The 19,085-nt window shown below is 37.2% G+C and overlaps 1 protein-coding gene across 2 annotated transcripts in view; it reads right to left on the bottom strand.

Moving 5' to 3' along the window:
* Window positions 1–1,684: 1,684 nt before the first annotated feature.
* The window catches only part of LOC121380897 (formin-binding protein 4-like), a 43,473-nt gene continuing 26,072 nt past the window's right edge, over window positions 1,685–19,085 (bottom strand). For both annotated transcript variants that reach the window (XM_041509922.1, XM_041509923.1), the window contains exons 12-17: window positions 18,747–18,880; window positions 14,483–14,765; window positions 13,555–13,594; window positions 10,907–11,559; window positions 10,057–10,217; window positions 1,685–2,815 (exon numbers count right to left, since the gene is read on the bottom strand). In XM_041509922.1, coding sequence (XP_041365856.1) covers window positions 2,812–2,815; window positions 10,057–10,217; window positions 10,907–11,559; window positions 13,555–13,594; window positions 14,483–14,765; window positions 18,747–18,880 — 1,275 coding nt within the window. In that variant the 3' untranslated portion in view covers window positions 1,685–2,811. The remainder of the gene's footprint in view (window positions 2,816–10,056; window positions 10,218–10,906; window positions 11,560–13,554; window positions 13,595–14,482; window positions 14,766–18,746; window positions 18,881–19,085) is intronic.

Below are 19,085 nucleotides of genomic sequence, written 5' to 3'. Positions count from 1 at the left end.
GGGGGGGGGGGAAGACACACTACAAATCATAAACATGGACCAAAGTCTACACATCCTTAATTACCTAAAGAGGTGCATTTTTTATTTTCTGGATATCTAAAATATAATGGAGAATAACTCTAAAATTAATTAAGCTGGTGGGAACCAAACAACCCCATGATACAATGCAAGGATACCTGAATAACAAAGTGGAATTATATTTCTATTCACTTTGCTAAAAAATATTATTATATCAAGGGCAAAATAGATTGACACCAAACATGAGATACATTAAAAGTTATTGAGCGGAAAACAACAATAGATGGACGGAATGAATGACAAGTCCATTTCGATTTGTTCCTTTATATTTGTGCTTCTTCGTTAAGATCAGAGTTTGGTAGGCAGACTGTTTGTATCGGACTGCATCACTAGGTATCGAGTCATTTGTGATTTATACTCACAATTAATTTTATGACAGTATAGACATTATCCTATATAATGCCTCTAGTACAATAGTGCTACAATGAGAGATATCATTATGTACACATTCACAACAAACTGAAAATATGATACACTTTATAGTTACTATGTACATTGTACAGACATATAAATCGTTTCCATATGGTAAAATAATTGTTCAATTTACAATATTTCACTTTGATACACATTTTTAACACCAACATCATACTAAGACAAAGGACCATTAGCAGTTAATTTTCCACCATTTACTCTGGCAGATCTTTGGTGTAACCATCCTGAAGAAACTTATATTAACATATGTACAGATCAATGGACATGATCATATTTTGGGGGTGAGATACAAAATTTCTAAAATGGACTGAATATAATAGAAGCAAAAGAAAATTCCACAAAAACAACAAAAATGCTTTTCTATAAAAGTTGTTGGCAGGATCTAGCTAAGTCAGTGGAGTGCTCACCTGAGGTGCGTTGGGGAACAGGATCAAACACTCTCAGTGGACCCATTCTCTGATTATGTTATCCCAGTCCCAGTCAGTGCACAACAACTGATATACCAAGCACTGTTCTCTCTGTAGGTAAGTGCACATAATAAATCCCTTGTTTCTAATGGAAAAATGCTGTGAACTTCCTCTAAGACTACATGACAGAACTGCCAAATATTTATTACCCAACAGCCGAAGATGAATAAATCAATAGTGCTCCAGGGGTGCCGTTAAACAAAATGTAACTTTTAACTTTCTATAAAATTAACCCAGACCTCACTGGTTTGGTTTTAATCTGCAGTGCGAACTCTGGGTCAGCAGAAAGGTTTGCCAAATTATCTATTAAAACAATTGCATCATCTGGGCCCGGGGCTGGTTCAAGTCACTATACTGACTTGCCTCTCACCAATCAATAATTAGCCACCATTGTCTGCTAGGCAGCCGAGATATATACCACAATGATTTTTTATCTTATCGTCGGCTACTGGACTCAGAACATATGGTCATTCTGACCGTGTGTTTTTTTTTTAGAGGAAACCCGCTGTTGCCACATAGGCTACTCTTTTACAACAGGCAGCAAGGGATCTTTTATTTGCACTTCCCACAGGCAGGATGGCACAAACCATGGCCTTTGTTGAACCAGTTATGGATCACTGGTTGGTGCAAGTGGTTTACACCTACCCACTGAGCCTTGCGGAGCACTCACTCAGGGTTTGGAGTCGGTATCTGGATTAAAAATCCCATGGCTCAACTGGGATCCGAACCCATATATATATATATACACACACACACACACACACACATACACATGTATGTATGTATACACATGTATGTGTGTGTGTGTGTGTGTGTGTGTTTACTCCAGTGCCATTGTCATCGCTGGGGATGACAGTTATTTGAAAATTAAATATTGAGCTCTAGGAAAATGAAATTACACTTTTAGAAAAAACAAAAGTGCAGCTCTGTAAAAATTAAATTGCAGCTGTAAAAAAAAGATGAAAATAAAAGGACAAGAAAACAAACGAACAATCGTGCTCTACATGATATTATGAGGGTTATTGTAGCTATATTTGTCACCACAATAAATGTTTGGTGATCGCGGTAAAATAGGTTTTCAGTCAGCCAGCCATGTTTCTTGTTCATAATGCTATAGCTTATTCCAATCCAGATATTTTGTATTTTTAAATAGTGTTAATGGACGATTCTCTTAACCAACTAATAGGTTATGACTTACGGAAGTGCATATAGCTTGCTTATCAGGTACAGTGTCTGCCATTATATTACAAGAGCCACTATTTCAACATTTACATAACCCAACCCTTGCAACTAAGAAAATGTCTATGCCAAAAATCATTCAAAGATAACAAATTTAATGTAGTCCTTAGCAAAAAAGAAGTGCCGTGGAGAATAAAAACCCCCAACTCCAGGCCATCTCCAAGGTATTGCTGATTGCCGTCAGCAATTGCAGAGGTGGCATAACCTGAAGTCTGTTCACTTGAATTTTTTTTTTAACTCAGGTAACCGACTGTTCAATCACATGAATTACATTTGTATAACCTAATCAGTTACCACAATCGTGCACTGAAATTAATCATCTTAAGTTTGCAATTTTTAATTTCAGAATGTGTAAGGTTTCACCATGTAATCCAACTGAGTTGTTCCTGTGAATTTACAGTTGCGTAACCGATATGCAAACTGGAAAACAGGCTGTAACACGATGTGTTGAAGCCTGCTGTGTTGAAGCCTGCTGTATGACACGTATCCTGTGACTCATGAACACATCTCCAGTTCTCTGTGAATCGCACTCATACACATCTGTCTCTTTTATTTGGCATTGCAGTTCTTGAATGTACATCCAGATACGAAGCATTCAGCTGAAAAAGACAAAAGTACATATAAATACTTGAATATACATATTAGTTTAATATATACAGAACCAAAACGCCCCCAAACAAGTGAATGTTTGACTATAGTCCATCCCACAGGGACCGTCTTTTTTCATATTATATAATTTACTACAAGTTATTTATTTGTGAGCCAACTGTTTTCTAAATTGGACTCAAAAATAGCATATTTTTGTTATTTCCAAAACACTTTTACTTTTCTTCTTACATTAAACAATACTGAAATTATTGACCAGAAAAATAGTTGTAGGAGGATGGGACAAACTATAGATGTTTGCTTTATTCCACATGGATGCTACGGGAATCTAATAGGATTGACATGAATTTAACTTCTGGGAATCCGATCCCAAATTGCCACCGATAGAACAAGCCCTGTCTATCACTGATCGAACCTGTGTGTTTGTTTCCACTCTTCCACTGATAAAACAAGCCCCGTCTATCACTGATCGAACCTGTGTGTTTGTTTCCACTCTTCCACTGATAAAACAAGCCCCGTCTATCACTGATCCAACCTGTGTGTTTGTTTCCACTCTTCCACTGATAAAACAAGCCCTGTCTATCACTGATCTAACCTGTGTGTTCATTCTTCCACTGATAAAACAAGCCCTGTCTATCACTGATCTAACCTGTGTGTTTGTTTTCATTTTTCCACTGATAAAACAAGCCCTGTCTATCACTGATCTAACCTATGTTTGTTTTCACTCTTCCACTGATAAAACAAGCCCTGTCTATCACTGATCTAACGTGTGTGTCCATTCTTCCACTAATAAAACAAGCCCTGTCTATCACTGATCTAACGTGTGTGTCCATTCTTCCACTGATAAAACAAGCCCTGTCTATCACTGATCTAACCTGTGTGTCCATTCTTCCACTGATAAAACAAGCCCTGTCTATCACTGATCTAACGTGTGTGTTCACTCTTCCACTGATAAACAAGCCTTGTCTATCACTGATCTAACCTCTGTGTTTTCATTCTTCCATTAATAAAACAAGCCCTGTCTAACACTGATCTAACCTGTGTGTTTGTTTCCACTCTTCCACTCATAAAACAAGCCCTGTCTATCACTGATCTAACCTGTGTGTTTGTTTCCACTCTTCCACTGATAAAACAAGCCCTGTCTATCACTGATCTAACGTGTGTGTTCACTCTTCCACTGATAAACAAGCCTTGTCTATCACTGATCTAACCTGTGTGTTTGTTTCCACTCTTCCACTGATAAAACAAGCCCTGTCTATCACTGATCCAACCTGTGTGTTTGTTTCCACTCTTCCACTGATAAAACAAGCCCTGTCTATCACTGATCTAACGTGTGTGTTCACTCTTCCACTGATAAACAAGCCTTGTCTATCACTGATCTAACCTGTGTGTTTGTTTCCACTCTTCCACTGATAAAACAAGCCCTGTCTATCACTGATCTAACCTGTGTGTTTGTTTCCACTCTTCCACTAATAAAACAAGCCCTGTCTATCACTGATCTAACGTGTGTTTGTTTTCACTCTTCCACTGATAAACAAGCCTTGTCTATCACTGATCTAACGTGTGTTTGTTTTCACTCTTCCACTGATAAAACAAGCCCTGTCTATCACTGATCTAACCTGTGTGTTTGTTTCCACTCTTCCACTGATAAAACAAGCCCTGTCTATCACTGATCTAACCTGTGTGTTTGTTTCCACTCTTCCACTGATAAAACAAGCCCCGTCTATCACTGATCTAACCTGTGTGTTCATTCTTCCACTGATAAAACAAGCCCTGTCTATCACTGATCTAACCTGTGTTTGTTTCCACTCTTCCACTGATAAAACAAGCCCTGTCTATCACTGATCCAACCTGTGTGTTTGTTTCCACTCTTCCACTGATAAAACAAGCCCTGTCTATCACTGATCCAACCTCTGTGTTTGTTTCCAATCTTCCACTGATAAAACAAGCCCTGTCTATCACTGATCTAACCTGTGTGTTTGTTTCCACTCTTCCACTGATAAACAAGGCCTGTCTATCACTGATCTAACCTGTGTGTTTGTTTTCACTCTTCCACTGATAAAACAAGCCCTGTCTATCACTGATCTAACGTGTGTGTTCACTCTTCCACTGATAAACAAGCCTTGTCTATCACTGATCTAACCTGTGTGTTTGTTTCCACTCTTCCACTGATAAACAAGGCCTGTCTATCACTGATCTAACCTGTGTGTTTGTTTCCACTCTTCCACTGATAAACAAGGCCTGTCTATCACTGATCTAACCTGTGTGTTTGTTTTCACTCTTCCACTGATAAAACAAGCCCTGTCTATCACTGATCTAACCTGTGTGTTTGTTTCCACTCTTCCACTGATAAAACAAGCCCTGTCTATCACTGATCTAACCTGTGTGTTTGTTTCCACTCTTCCACTGATAAAACAAGCCCTGTCTATCACTGATCTAACCTGTGTGTTTGTTTCCACTCTTCCACTGATAAAACAAGCCCTGTCTATCACTGATCTAACCTGTGTGTTTGTTTCCACTCTTCCACTGATAAAACAAGCCCTGTCTATCACTGATCCAACCTGTGTGTTTGTTTCCACTCTTCCACTGATAAAACAAGCCCTGTCTATCACTGATCCAACCTCTGTGTTTGTTTCCACTCTTCCACTGATAAAACAAGCCCTGTCTATCACTGATCTAACCTGTGTGTTTGTTTCCACTCTTCCACTGATAAACAAGGCCTGTCTATCACTGATCTAACCTGTGTGTTTGTTTTCACTCTTCCACTGATAAAACAAGCCCTGTCTATCACTGATCTAACGTGTGTGTTCACTCTTCCACTGATAAACAAGCCTTGTCTATCACTGATCTAACCTGTGTGTTTGTTTCCACTCTTCCACTGATAAACAAGGCCTGTCTATCACTGATCTAACCTGTGTGTTTGTTTCCACTCTTCCACTGATAAACAAGGCCTGTCTATCACTGATCTAACCTGTGTGTTTGTTTTCATTCTTCCACTGATAAAACAAGCCCTGTCTATCACTGATCTAACGTGTGTGTTCACTCTTCCACTGATAAACAAGCCTTGTCTATCACTGATCTAACCTCTGTGTTTTCATTCTTCCATTAATAAAACAAGCCCTGTCTAACACTGATCTAACCTGTGTGTTTGTTTCCACTCTTCCACTGATAAAACAAGCCCTGTCTATCACTGATCTAACCTGTGTGTTTGTTTCCACTCTTCCACTCATAAAACAAGCCCTGTCTATCACTGATCTAACCTGTGTGTTTGTTTCCACTCTTCCACTGATAAAACAAGCCCTGTCTATCACTGATCTAACGTGTGTGTTCACTCTTCCACTGATAAACAAGCCTTGTCTATCACTGATCTAACCTGTGTGTTTGTTTCCACTCTTCCACTGATAAAACAAGCCCTGTCTATCACTGATCCAACCTGTGTGTTTGTTTCCACTCTTCCACTGATAAAACAAGCCCTGTCTATCACTGATCTAACGTGTGTGTTCACTCTTCCACTGATAAACAAGCCTTGTCTATCACTGATCTAACCTGTGTGTTTGTTTCCACTCTTCCACTGATAAAACAAGCCCTGTCTATCACTGATCTAACCTGTGTGTTTGTTTCCACTCTTCCACTAATAAAACAAGCCCTGTCTATCACTGATCTAACGTGTGTTTGTTTTCACTCTTCCACTGATAAACAAGCCTTGTCTATCACTGATCTAACGTGTGTTTGTTTTCACTCTTCCACTGATAAAACAAGCCCTGTCTATCACTGATCTAACCTGTGTGTTTGTTTTCACTCTTCCACTGATAAAACAAGCCCTGTCTATCACTGATCTAACCTGTGTGTTTGTTTCCACTCTTCCACTGATAAAACAAGCCCTGTCTATCACTGATCTAACCTGTGTGTTTGTTTCCACTCTTCCACTGATAAAACAAGCCCTGTCTATCACTGATCTAACCTGTGTGTTTGTTTCCACTCTTCCACTGATAAAACAAGCCCCGTCTATCACTGATCTAACCTGTGTGTTCATTCTTCCACTGATAAAACAAGCCCTGTCTATCACTGATCTAACCTGTGTTTGTTTCCACTCTTCCACTGATAAAACAAGCCCTGTCTATCACTGATCCAACCTGTGTGTTTGTTTCCACTCTTCCACTGATAAAACAAGCCCTGTCTATCACTGATCCAACCTCTGTGTTTGTTTCCAATCTTCCACTGATAAAACAAGCCCTGTCTATCACTGATCTAACCTGTGTGTTTGTTTCCACTCTTCCACTGATAAACAAGGCCTGTCTATCACTGATCTAACCTGTGTGTTTGTTTTCACTCTTCCACTGATAAAACAAGCCCTGTCTATCACTGATCTAACGTGTGTGTTCACTCTTCCACTGATAAACAAGCCTTGTCTATCACTGATCTAACCTGTGTGTTTGTTTCCACTCTTCCACTGATAAACAAGGCCTGTCTATCACTGATCTAACCTGTGTGTTTGTTTCCACTCTTCCACTGATAAACAAGGCCTGTCTATCACTGATCTAACCTGTGTGTTTGTTTTCACTCTTCCACTGATAAAACAAGCCCTGTCTATCACTGATCTAACCTGTGTGTTTGTTTCCACTCTTCCACTGATAAAACAAGCCCTGTCTATCACTGATCTAACCTGTGTGTTTGTTTCCACTCTTCCACTGATAAAACAAGCCCTGTCTATCACTGATCTAACCTGTGTGTTTGTTTCCACTCTTCCACTGATAAAACAAGCCCTGTCTATCACTGATCTAACCTGTGTGTTTGTTTCCACTCTTCCACTGATAAAACAAGCCCTGTCTATCACTGATCCAACCTGTGTGTTTGTTTCCACTCTTCCACTGATAAAACAAGCCCTGTCTATCACTGATCCAACCTCTGTGTTTGTTTCCACTCTTCCACTGATAAAACAAGCCCTGTCTATCACTGATCTAACCTGTGTGTTTGTTTCCACTCTTCCACTGATAAACAAGGCCTGTCTATCACTGATCTAACCTGTGTGTTTGTTTTCACTCTTCCACTGATAAAACAAGCCCTGTCTATCACTGATCTAACGTGTGTGTTCACTCTTCCACTGATAAACAAGCCTTGTCTATCACTGATCTAACCTGTGTGTTTGTTTCCACTCTTCCACTGATAAACAAGGCCTGTCTATCACTGATCTAACCTGTGTGTTTGTTTCCACTCTTCCACTGATAAACAAGGCCTGTCTATCACTGATCTAACCTGTGTGTTTGTTTTCATTCTTCCACTGATAAAACAAGCCCTGTCTATCACTGATCTAACGTGTGTGTTCACTCTTTCACTGATAAACAAGCCTTGTCTATCACTGATCTAACCTGTGTGTTTGTTTCCACTCTTCCACTGATAAAACAAGCCCTGTCTATCACTGATCTAACCTGTGTGTTTGTTTCCACTCTTCCACTGATAAAACAAGCCCTGTCTATCACTGATCTAACCTGTGTGTTTGTTTCCACTCTTCCACTGATAAAACAAGCCCCGTCTATCACTGATCTAACCTGTGTGTTTGTTTCCACTCTTCCACTGATAAAACAAGCCCTGTCTATCACTGATCTAACGTGTGTGTTCACTCTTCCACTGATAAACAAGCCTTGTCTATCACTGATCTAACCTGTGTGTTTGTTTCCACTCTTCCACTGATAAACAAGGCCTGTCTATCACTGATCTAACCTGTGTGTTTGTTTCCACTCTTCCACTGATAAACAAGGCCTGTCTATCACTGATCTAACCTGTGTGTTTGTTTTCATTCTTCCACTGATAAAACAAGCCCTGTCTATCACTGATCTAACGTGTGTGTTCACTCTTTCACTGATAAACAAGCCTTGTCTATCACTGATCTAACCTGTGTGTTTGTTTCCACTCTTCCACTGATAAAACAAGCCCTGTCTATCACTGATCTAACCTGTGTGTTTGTTTCCACTCTTCCACTGATAAAACAAGCCCTGTCTATCACTGATCTAACCTGTGTGTTTGTTTCCACTCTTCCACTGATAAAACAAGCCCTGTCTATCACTGATCTAACCTGTGTGTTTGTTTCCACTCTTCCACTGATAAAACAAGCCCCGTCTATCACTGATCTAACCTGTGTGTTCATTCTTCCACTGATAAAACAAACCCTGTCTATCACTGATCTAACCTGTGTGTTTGTTTCCACTCTTCCACTGATAAACAAGGCCTGTCTATCACTGATCTAACCTGTGTGTTTGTTTCCACTCTTCCACTGATAAAACAAGCCCTGTCTATCACTGATCTAACCTGTGTGTTTGTTTCCACTCTTCCACTGATAAAACAAGCCCTGTCTATCACTGATCTAACCTGTGTGTTTGTTTCCACTCTTCCACTGATAAACAAGGCCTGTCTATCACTGATCTAACGTGTTTGTTTCCACTCTTCCACTGATAAAACAAGCCGTCTATCACTGATCTAACCTGTGTGTTTGTTTCCACTCTTCCACTGATAAAACAAGCCCTGTCTATCACTGATCTAACCTGTGTGTTCATTCTTCCACTGATAAAACAAGGCCTGTCTATCACTGATCTAACCTGTGTGTTTGTTTCCACTCTTCCACTGATAAAACAAGCCGTCTATCACTGATCTAACCTGTGTGTTTGTTTCCACTCTTCCACTGATAAAACAAGCCCTGTCTATCACTGATCTAACCTGTGTGTTTGTTTCCACTCTTCCACTGATAAAACAAGCCCTGTCTATCACTGATCTAACCTGTGTGTTTGTTTCCACTCTTCCACTGATAAAACAAGCCCTGTCTATCACTGATCTAACCTGTGTGTTCATTCTTCCACTGATAAAACAAGCCCCGTCTATCACTGATCGAACCTGTGTGTTTGTTTCCACTCTTCCACTGATAAAACAAGCCCTGTCTATCACTGATCTAACCTGTGTGTTTGTTTCCACTCTTCCACTGATAAAACAAGCCCTGTCTATCACTGATCGAACCTGTGTGTTTGTTTCCACTCTTCCACTGATAAAACAAGCCCTGTCTATCACTGATCTAACCTGTGTGTTTGTTTCCACTCTTCCACTGATAAACAAGGCCTGTCTATCACTGATCTAACCTGTGTGTTTGTTTTCACTCTTCCACTGATAAAACAAGCCCTGTCTATCACTGATCTAACGTATGTGTTCACTCTTCCACTGATAAACAAGCCTTGTCTATCACTGATCTAACCTGTGTGTTTGTTTCCACTCTTCCAGCTTCTGTCGAATGGCCATCTGTCGTTCCTCGTTCAGTTTTTCTTCTTGCTCCACTTGAACTTTCACCTGATGCCATTTTTGAACCAAGGAAGACACATTTTTCTTCTTGTATGTTAAACTCGTACTTGAGATTTTCTAAAACAGAAGCAAGCAAATTTGTGAGAATTCATTTTCGAGATCAACTAGATTGGGGTCCCTGTGACACTAATATATGTACTTTGTCTTACACAGGACAGGATGGTCTTTGATATACCAGTCATGGGCACTGGTTGGGATAAGAAAACATCCCAACCAAATCGGAACAAAAATTAACCAAGACAGAAGGAAGGAAATGTTTTTATTTAAGAACGCACTCAACACATTTAATGTATGGTTTAACCATAATATGGCATCTGACATATGGTTAAGGACCACACAGATATTGAGAGAGGAAATCAGCTGTTGCCACTTCATGGGCTACTCTTCGATTAGCAGCAAGGGATATTTTATATGCACCATCCCACAGACAGGATAGTACATACCACTGGAGCACTGGCTGGAATGAGAAATAGCCCAATGGGCCCACTGACGGGAATCGATCTTTGATCGACTGCACATCAAGCGAGTGCTTTACCAGTGGGCTACGTCTCGCCCTAACCAAGACAGAAAATGAACGAAAGCTTGTTTCTTTCATCATTACCTTTCACAAACAAAATCAGGCATCTTTTTTCTTTACTTTCACAAACAAAAATCTCAAATCATGTTTTTACTTTCACAAACTAAAAAATCTTGCCTATTTTGTCTTTACCTTCACAAACAAAACCTCTCATCTTTTATCGTATTACCTTCTCTTTGTCTTTCTTCCTCTTTTTGCGCTCACGTCGGTCGATCTCATCTTGTGTGGACGAGCTTGGTTCGTCGTCTGGGGCGGGGGAGTTGACAGGACTGTGGGAGGCCAACGATGGTTGATCAACCAGATGCTGGTATGGCACGGGAGGCTGATACGGCACGGGAGGCTGTACCATAGTAACAGCAGAACTTAGACTCACAACATTCGTTTTAGGTGGCTGGTATATAACTGCAGCAGAATGCTGATTGCTTTCTGGTGCCATGGCAACACCAGTGTTCTTCTGACAGTCTTCTGTCATCATGGAAATGGCTGCATTCTTTTGATTGCTCTCTGCTGCCATGGAAATGGCCGCAGTCTTCTGAAGGCTTTCCGCTGCCATGAAGAGAGCAGTGTTCTCTAACATTTTGTCCACATCAAAGTCGTTGTCCTTGACATCGTCGCTATAATCAGACGAGTATGGCGTTCCATCGATGGAGGCCAATGATTCGAATGCAATGGCGGCTGAGGAATCCATTTCAGTGCACCGTGTGCTACTTGGTGGCGACACGCTGTCCTCAGGGGGGTCAAAACCTGGGGGAGGAGGTTCTCCTGGGTGGACTGCAACATCCATGGAGCTGGGTGCATTAGAATCTTGAGGGTCTACTACATCTGAGAAATTAAAGAAAGTATGTTGTCTACAAGTACATGTGAAAACTTAAAGAAAGTATGTTGTCTACAAGTACATGTGAGAAAATATAGCAAATACATTGTCTACAAGTATATCTGAGAAAATATAGCAAGTATGTTGTCTACATCTGAGAAAATAAGTCAAGCATATTGTTAACATCTGAGAAAATAAGTCAAGTATGTTGCTTAAAAAATATGAAAAACAAATGCTAGCATGTTGTATCTACAACTTGAGACTATCAAAGTATCTGTGTTGTCTACAACTTGAGACTATCAAAGTATCTGTGTTGTCTACAATTTCTGATGAACTAAAATGAGTCTGTTAATATGAAAATAAACCAAGTATGTTGTCTACAACTGAGACAAATAAACCAAGTATGTTGTCTACATCCGAGACAAATAAACCAAGTATGTTGTCTACAACTAAGACAAATAAACCAAGTATGTTGTCTACAACTGAGACAAATAAACCAAGTATGTTGTCTACAACTGAGACAAATAAACCAAGTATGTTGTCTACATCCGAGACAAATAAAGCAAAAGTACTACTGTTTGTCTACAACTTCCGAGAAAATTAAGCAATTATTCTGTAAACCAACACACATTCATTCAAAACTTACCCTGCTCCAGCAAACATTTTAAGTGTTTTATTGTTAATAATTTCAGTTTAGCTTGATGAAAAAAGAAAAGAAAAATGGTTGTGGCAATAACAACAAAATTGCAAATTATGAAAACATTGGTCAAGATATGAATAAAACAGCAATGTTGAAGAATGTTGTCTGCTCAAGGAGTTTGAAAACTCTGTTTTTTCTCCTTTCTTTCTCTCCTACACACATATAAACAGCATTTAATTTCAAATGCGATGAGCAGACAACTTCTTTGCAAAGGGAGATAATTCTTGTTTCAGTAACACTGTGACTAATGTCTTTACAAATTGCACTTAGAGAACTTTTAAGTTATTTCTAAAACAGCTTTCCTTTTCTTTTTACACTGAGCTAAACTGCAATGAAGGACACAAAACATTATTATTATTTTTTAGCTGGAACAAGATACAGATCAGTTGGCCAGTATTTTTATTTAGAACTAGTTTGCAAAAGAAATATACAGGAACAACTATAATGACTGAAGAAAAGAAGAGTGTGTTGGGACCAGTTTGACAAGTCATACGGTGGAAGGAAATGTTTATTTAACGACACACTCAACACATTTTATTTAAGGTTATATGGCGTCGGACTTATGGTTGAGAACCACACAGATATTGAGACAGGAAACCCGCTGTTGCCAAGAAATAAGATGAATTTGTGTAATTTCGTTAACATTTTATATAGATTTTTTAAAACATGATTTTTTTGGTGTAATTTGAGTTACAAATAGTAAAAAAATTGATGGTTCCATTTTTGTATCTGCTACCATGAATATCTGGCAGCCATTTTTAAAAATTGTTACTTGAAATATTAAAAAATTATTATTTGATATGTTAGAAAGTGTATGATTTTTGTGCAATTTGAAAAAACAACAACAAAGAAATGTTTTATTTAATGATGCGCTCAACACATTTTATTTACGGTTATATAGTGTCAGACATATTGTTAAAGACCACACAGATATTGAGAGGAAACCCATTGTTGCCACTTCATGGGCTACTCGTTTCAATTAGCAGCAAGGGATCCTTTATATGCACCACCCCACAGACAGGATAGTACGTACCACGGCCTTTGTTACAGCTGGAGTGAGAAATAACCCAATGGGCCCATAGCCTGTACCACTGAGCTAAGTCCCGCCTGACAAGTCGGGAGGATTACAGCAAACAACAGGTTCTGTTTAGACGTTATAATGTTGGTTTATTGAAGAACATTTAACCTTTCATATAAACATAATACAATATATATAGTTTCCTATCGCAGGCATGCATTTTTATTTTAATCAATTTTTTATATTACTATCCTATCAAACACACTATTAATGAAATCAATTTACCTTCCGTTAAAATAGCAATACTGTCGGGTAACTGAGGTCCCTGTAAAATAAGAATTATAAATAACATAATAATTACAAAATCTCAAAACAGATTTTTAATTGTGGGTTTTTAAATTGAATAAATTTGGTCATCTGAAATAGGTCTGCATGCAACAAATTACTTTTCAATCATATTTATTTTTGCAAAAGTCACTTTAAATAAAAAAATTGCCATAGGCAGGCTAAAATTGCTCTCAGTGGGCCGTTTAACCCTCAGCAATTTAGTTTTTTAATGACTTGGGTGAAAAGTTTGAACCCTAATACATTGTATATGGAGCCCTGCATAAATATTGTGTCTTGAGCAGAATTTTAGCAATTAACCTGAAAGAGCTCCATCTCTGCTGTTAGAGAGGTTCTTATGTTGAAGGATTAAACATCCTTGGCAGGGTTCTTATGTTGAAGGATTAAACATCCTTGGCAGGGTTCTTATGTTGAAGGATTGAACATCCTTGGCAGACCCATCTTGACCCCCACCCCCCTCCCCTCGAAACAGGCCAATCATTCATTATGTTTCAAGGTGACAAAATAAAAAATGGTTTTTGTTAAATCAAATTTTTCAACATTTAAAAAAATATTAAACAACATGATTCAATATTCCAAAACTCTGCAGGGATTTATCCAGGATATTTCGGCAGAGACCCATGTCTGATACGATTGTGAAAATTAGCGTGAGTAAATCATACTTTGGACATGTTTTCAGGCCACTGAATAATACAGTACATCACTGTTAAATTAATTCATCAGAATGGACTTAATTCAATATATATATACTGGGAATATTTAGTACAGAAATTGTGGATTTTTAGTACACTTTCTTTTGAGAAGGGCCCACAGTATGCCTGGAAAAATCCCTGCTATGCCACAAGTAGATTTCCAAAAACAATATTACTTCGAATACGTCTTCCGTTTTGGAGCTGGTGTCTGGTATTCTGTGATGATCTGAGGTCGTTGTGGACACTTCAGCTGACAGAAGAGTCACACTGGTGATCAGATCTCCAGCGATTGGCTTGTTTACGGACGAACAGGAAACAGGCTGGTCACCTTCGTCATCGTCATCTTTGTTGTCAAGGTCAGGTGGTGGTGGCGGAGGTGGCACAGTCGATTCGATGTCTGGGTAATCCCATCGCGATTCGCCCGTTGTCATGTTGGTATAAAAATAGCGCCTGAAATTTCTGCATGAGGAATGTCCATGAAGAAAGAAAGAAAAAAGACACCAGATGAATGGAATGTCATGAATTTACATCCCCTTACAATACACCACCTGAAATAAAATGTACCGACTCTACAGCTGTCACTATGTATCCAACATTCAGTTTGGATGCTATGCATAAAAAGGCATCATGTGAAGGAATTTTAAAAATCAATGGCTCCATTGTAAAATTATTTTTGTCAAAAAAATAAAGATGTTTTTTTTTTTTTAATGTTGTGCTTATATCAAATTAATGTTTAAGCACATTGTCATGGGCATATATGTCAGCTATCTGGGCAGTCTATCCAGAAATGATATCATCTATCAAGTCAGAAGGATATTTTCTCCTTCCTTTACATTTTAAAGAGAGCTGTTTTTAATCCTTTTTCTTTAAAAAAAAAATTAAGAAATCTAAAATCTCTTATATACATGTATCTCTGTATTGAGCTGTCAACTCACTGGATTAGATCATATACTGGTATACCAACCCAAAACATCAAAGCTTAAACTTGACAGCTGATGGAAAAGTAAGACATAAAAGCAGCCAGTCACATGTAATGCATTGGGAATGACAGCCCAGTGGTAAAGCACTCGCCCGATGCACAATCGATCTAGCATCGATCCACGTTGGTGGGCCTATTGGGCTATTTTTCATTTCAGTCAGTGCTTCACAACTGGAGTAACAAAGGCTGTGGTATGTACTATCCTGTCTGTGAATTACCTCTTGCTGTTAATCAAGTAGGTGTCGTGAACAAACAAGTGTAAATATTGTACAATGTCCAATTAAAATAATGAAGAAAAAAAAAAAGAAAAAAAAAATAATGTCCAGAAATTTAGATTTAATGATAGTTTGAATACCATCAAAATAAAATACACTTGTGAAAACTGAAATGATGAATTCCATACATGTACTGAGATAACTCAATGTAAATAATTCATAAATCTTTAATATTATTAACATATCGTGCAGATATTTTGATTCCAGTTCACAGAAAAAAAAAATTCAGATTAATATTAGATTACTGATGCATTCACATTCTTTTACAGAGTTTACTCGTTTATCCATTTAACAGTAAAGACCAAATCTAACACAGTAGATATATTTAAGTAACAAATTAATTCTCAGACTTTAATATATAGCTCAAAAGGCATCAACAGCTTGACTGATGATCTTTTTAAAGCTGTAAATACTATATCATAATTACTTTTTTTAAAAAGAAGAAAAAAGAGAGAAAAGTATGGTATATTTTTAAGCATTTCAGATCAAATCAAAACAATTACAGAGAAATTCTATATATAGAGAAACTATTTTTGCAAAAAAAAAAAAAAAAAAAAAAAAAACCAAACCCCTCAAAAAAAAAAAAAAAAAAAAAAAACCCCCAGAAAAGAAAAAGTTGAAATCAGAAGAAAAAAAACCTACTAGAAAATGCACATCTCTGTATACAATGCTACAGATTAAACTAGCATTTTTATTTTATTTACTATTAGTACTAGCAATATAGTTTATTTTGTGTCTTATATCATAATGAACATATTTCAACAGAAGTCAAGCATAATATAATTAGTCATACAAATGCCATCGATTCCACACTGTCAAACAATATGGCATAGCACACATGCAGTGATTTTTTTGTCACAGCTGTAAAAAAAAATTGACAATTCACTAGAAACCAGAAATTATACTATTCTATTGCTGATATTTTTTTGTTGCATTTACAGTTGACAAGTTAGCCAGAAAAAACATTAATATAATAGATTTAAAAACCAAATTAAGCAGAAATCATTTTGTAGAATGGTAAAAACTTTAAGAGAAGTTATCATTTTCAAACTTAGATGTGTTATTGTTAACTTTTTTTTATCAAGCAAATTATGCAAATATGTAGAAAAACGTTGAAATCAGAATAATTTTTCATATTATCTGATATTACATAAATTAATTTATAAAAACAAATAACAAACACCAACAGAACAAACAGCATTTTAATTGAAACTAATTAACAAGTCTTCTGTCCTCTGTCGTATTAATTATATTTTAAAACATAAGTAAAATTAGACATTCTTTGTGTTAATTAAAAGAAAGTGATGTACTTTAAAAAAAAAAAAAATCCATTGCAACCTTGACCTGACCACAAGGCAGAACCTATTGATCATGTTTTAAATCTTTATAAATTCTTGATTTCTCAGATCCTAAAGGGACAAAATCACATTCAAGTTAAAATTTAAGAAAACTTTCAACTTTGTTTAAAACATTAATAATTTTTTTTTAAAGTTTTATATATAATACTTTTAAGTATCTCCACCCACACCCCCCAACCATGACTGCATTAAAATTTCTTTGTTTTGTTTAACGACACCACTAGAGCACAGTGATTTATTAATCATCAGCTATTGGATGTCAATCATTTGGTATTTCTGACATGTAGTCATCAGAGGAAACCCGCTACATTTTTCCTAAAGCAGAAAGGCATCTTTTATATGCACTTTCTCACAGACAGGATAGCACATACCACAGTTTAATAGTTATGCAGTTATAGTTCCTCATGTTAATTATTATTTTAATTTTTAAACACCTTTAAATATATACACAGCATTTAAAAGTATGTAGTTATACTTCCCCATCTTGAACAAACAATATATATATACACAGGGTAAATATATACACAGCATTTAAAAGTATGTAGTTATACTTCCCCATCTTGAACAAACAATATATATATACACTGCAGTAGAAAATTAGCAATTATATTTCCCCATCTTGAAAGTTTTTTTTTTTTTTCTTAATCTTTAAATAAACACTTTAAAATATGATGTTCAGTGAAGAAAGAAATACTGCAAAAACAATTTTTAAAATGATTAATATGCCCTGAAAAAGAAATTGATCATGAAATGCTGCAGCTGCAAAAGAGGTATTCATTAACATACATAATATTAATGTGAGAAAAGGGAAAGTGCCATAGTATATACTACTCTACAGCAACTGAAGTCAAGTACTACTTATAACAATACATATTCGCTTTGCTGAGTTCAAAATGTACATGTATTTAACAGCAAAAGCTTCGTTATTTAAATAATGTTCATAATAAACATGTAGCTGTACATCTTATTTGTTTCCATTTTTAAAAATAAATGTCTGAACATAAAAATCCATAAATTATATCACAAGCTAAATTCTCAAATGTCAATCGTTTTTATCCTATCAAGATTTTTGGTGACACAGACAATAATGTTCTCCTTGTGACGTAGTAAAGATGCATTTATCACTAACAGTAGTTCCAATATACACATGACCATCAGGTTAGTAACTGACATCTTTAGCCTGTCCTAGAAACAGGGTCAGTGGATGTAAGTATATGTTCAATAGTTAACTGACTGACATCTGTAAATTACTCTTAAAATTAGGCATGTATTCTATCATGGGATAATCAGAAGTGGCACACATAATATACCACAATCGGGCAACATTTCACTGGTTGAAAACTTAATAATTAGTATTACATGGTAATAAATTAAAAATGAACTCACCACACCACACCTCCAGAATTATCTCCCTTTATCTGCCTTGACCTGCATGCTGTAATGTCTGCCTGTCTTCACACCTTACTGCTGGCACTCCATCGAAGTTTTGTATTACCAATTGTCACACATCTCTTTCACACAAAGTTAATAAAAAAATTAAAAAAACAACCACAGTATGGACCAACATCAAATCCATCAAAAAGACCCCAAATTTGATTTTTAAATTCTATAAAAAAAAAAAAAGAAGAAGGACTTGTGATAAACCTACTACGAGGTTTGATGTTCAATCTGAACCTGGCATGCCACATCCCTAGAGGATGAGATGAGGACGTAGAAAAGACAGTTAACCCCTGCCCCAGTCTGTTTCGTTTCACTAGTCTGCAGACGAGGTGTGGTCTGTGCGTGACGGACGCGGTCGGCCGTCCGAGTAAAGAAAAGGAGAGCGTACCTGTCCCAGTGACACGACCAGCCGCGGGGCACGGCACTCTGCTCATACTGCTTCAACTGGCTGTTGGCCTCCGCGAGGCGCTCCAGGAAGTAGTCCGTGCTCAGTCCGCCATCTTGCCAGTCTCGAAACCGAGTCTACAAATAAATGAGTAATTAAAACATTTTTTTTAAATAAAAGTTAAAAATAAAAAATAAACAAACGGATTTGAAACTACTACAGTGAGGAAGGAATATTCAGTCTGCCATCTTACCAATCTTGAAATCGAGTTTACAAATAAATCATTAATTAAACAAAAAATAAAGTTTAATGAAAAGTAAAAAAGATAAATAAACAAACGGA

This window comes from Gigantopelta aegis, chromosome 9, assembly GCF_016097555.1.
Source record: "Gigantopelta aegis isolate Gae_Host chromosome 9, Gae_host_genome, whole genome shotgun sequence".
NCBI lineage: Eukaryota > Metazoa > Mollusca > Gastropoda > Neomphalida > Peltospiridae > Gigantopelta > Gigantopelta aegis.
Note: the sequence above shows the minus strand (reverse complement) of the source record. Positions and strands in the feature narration are given on the sequence as shown.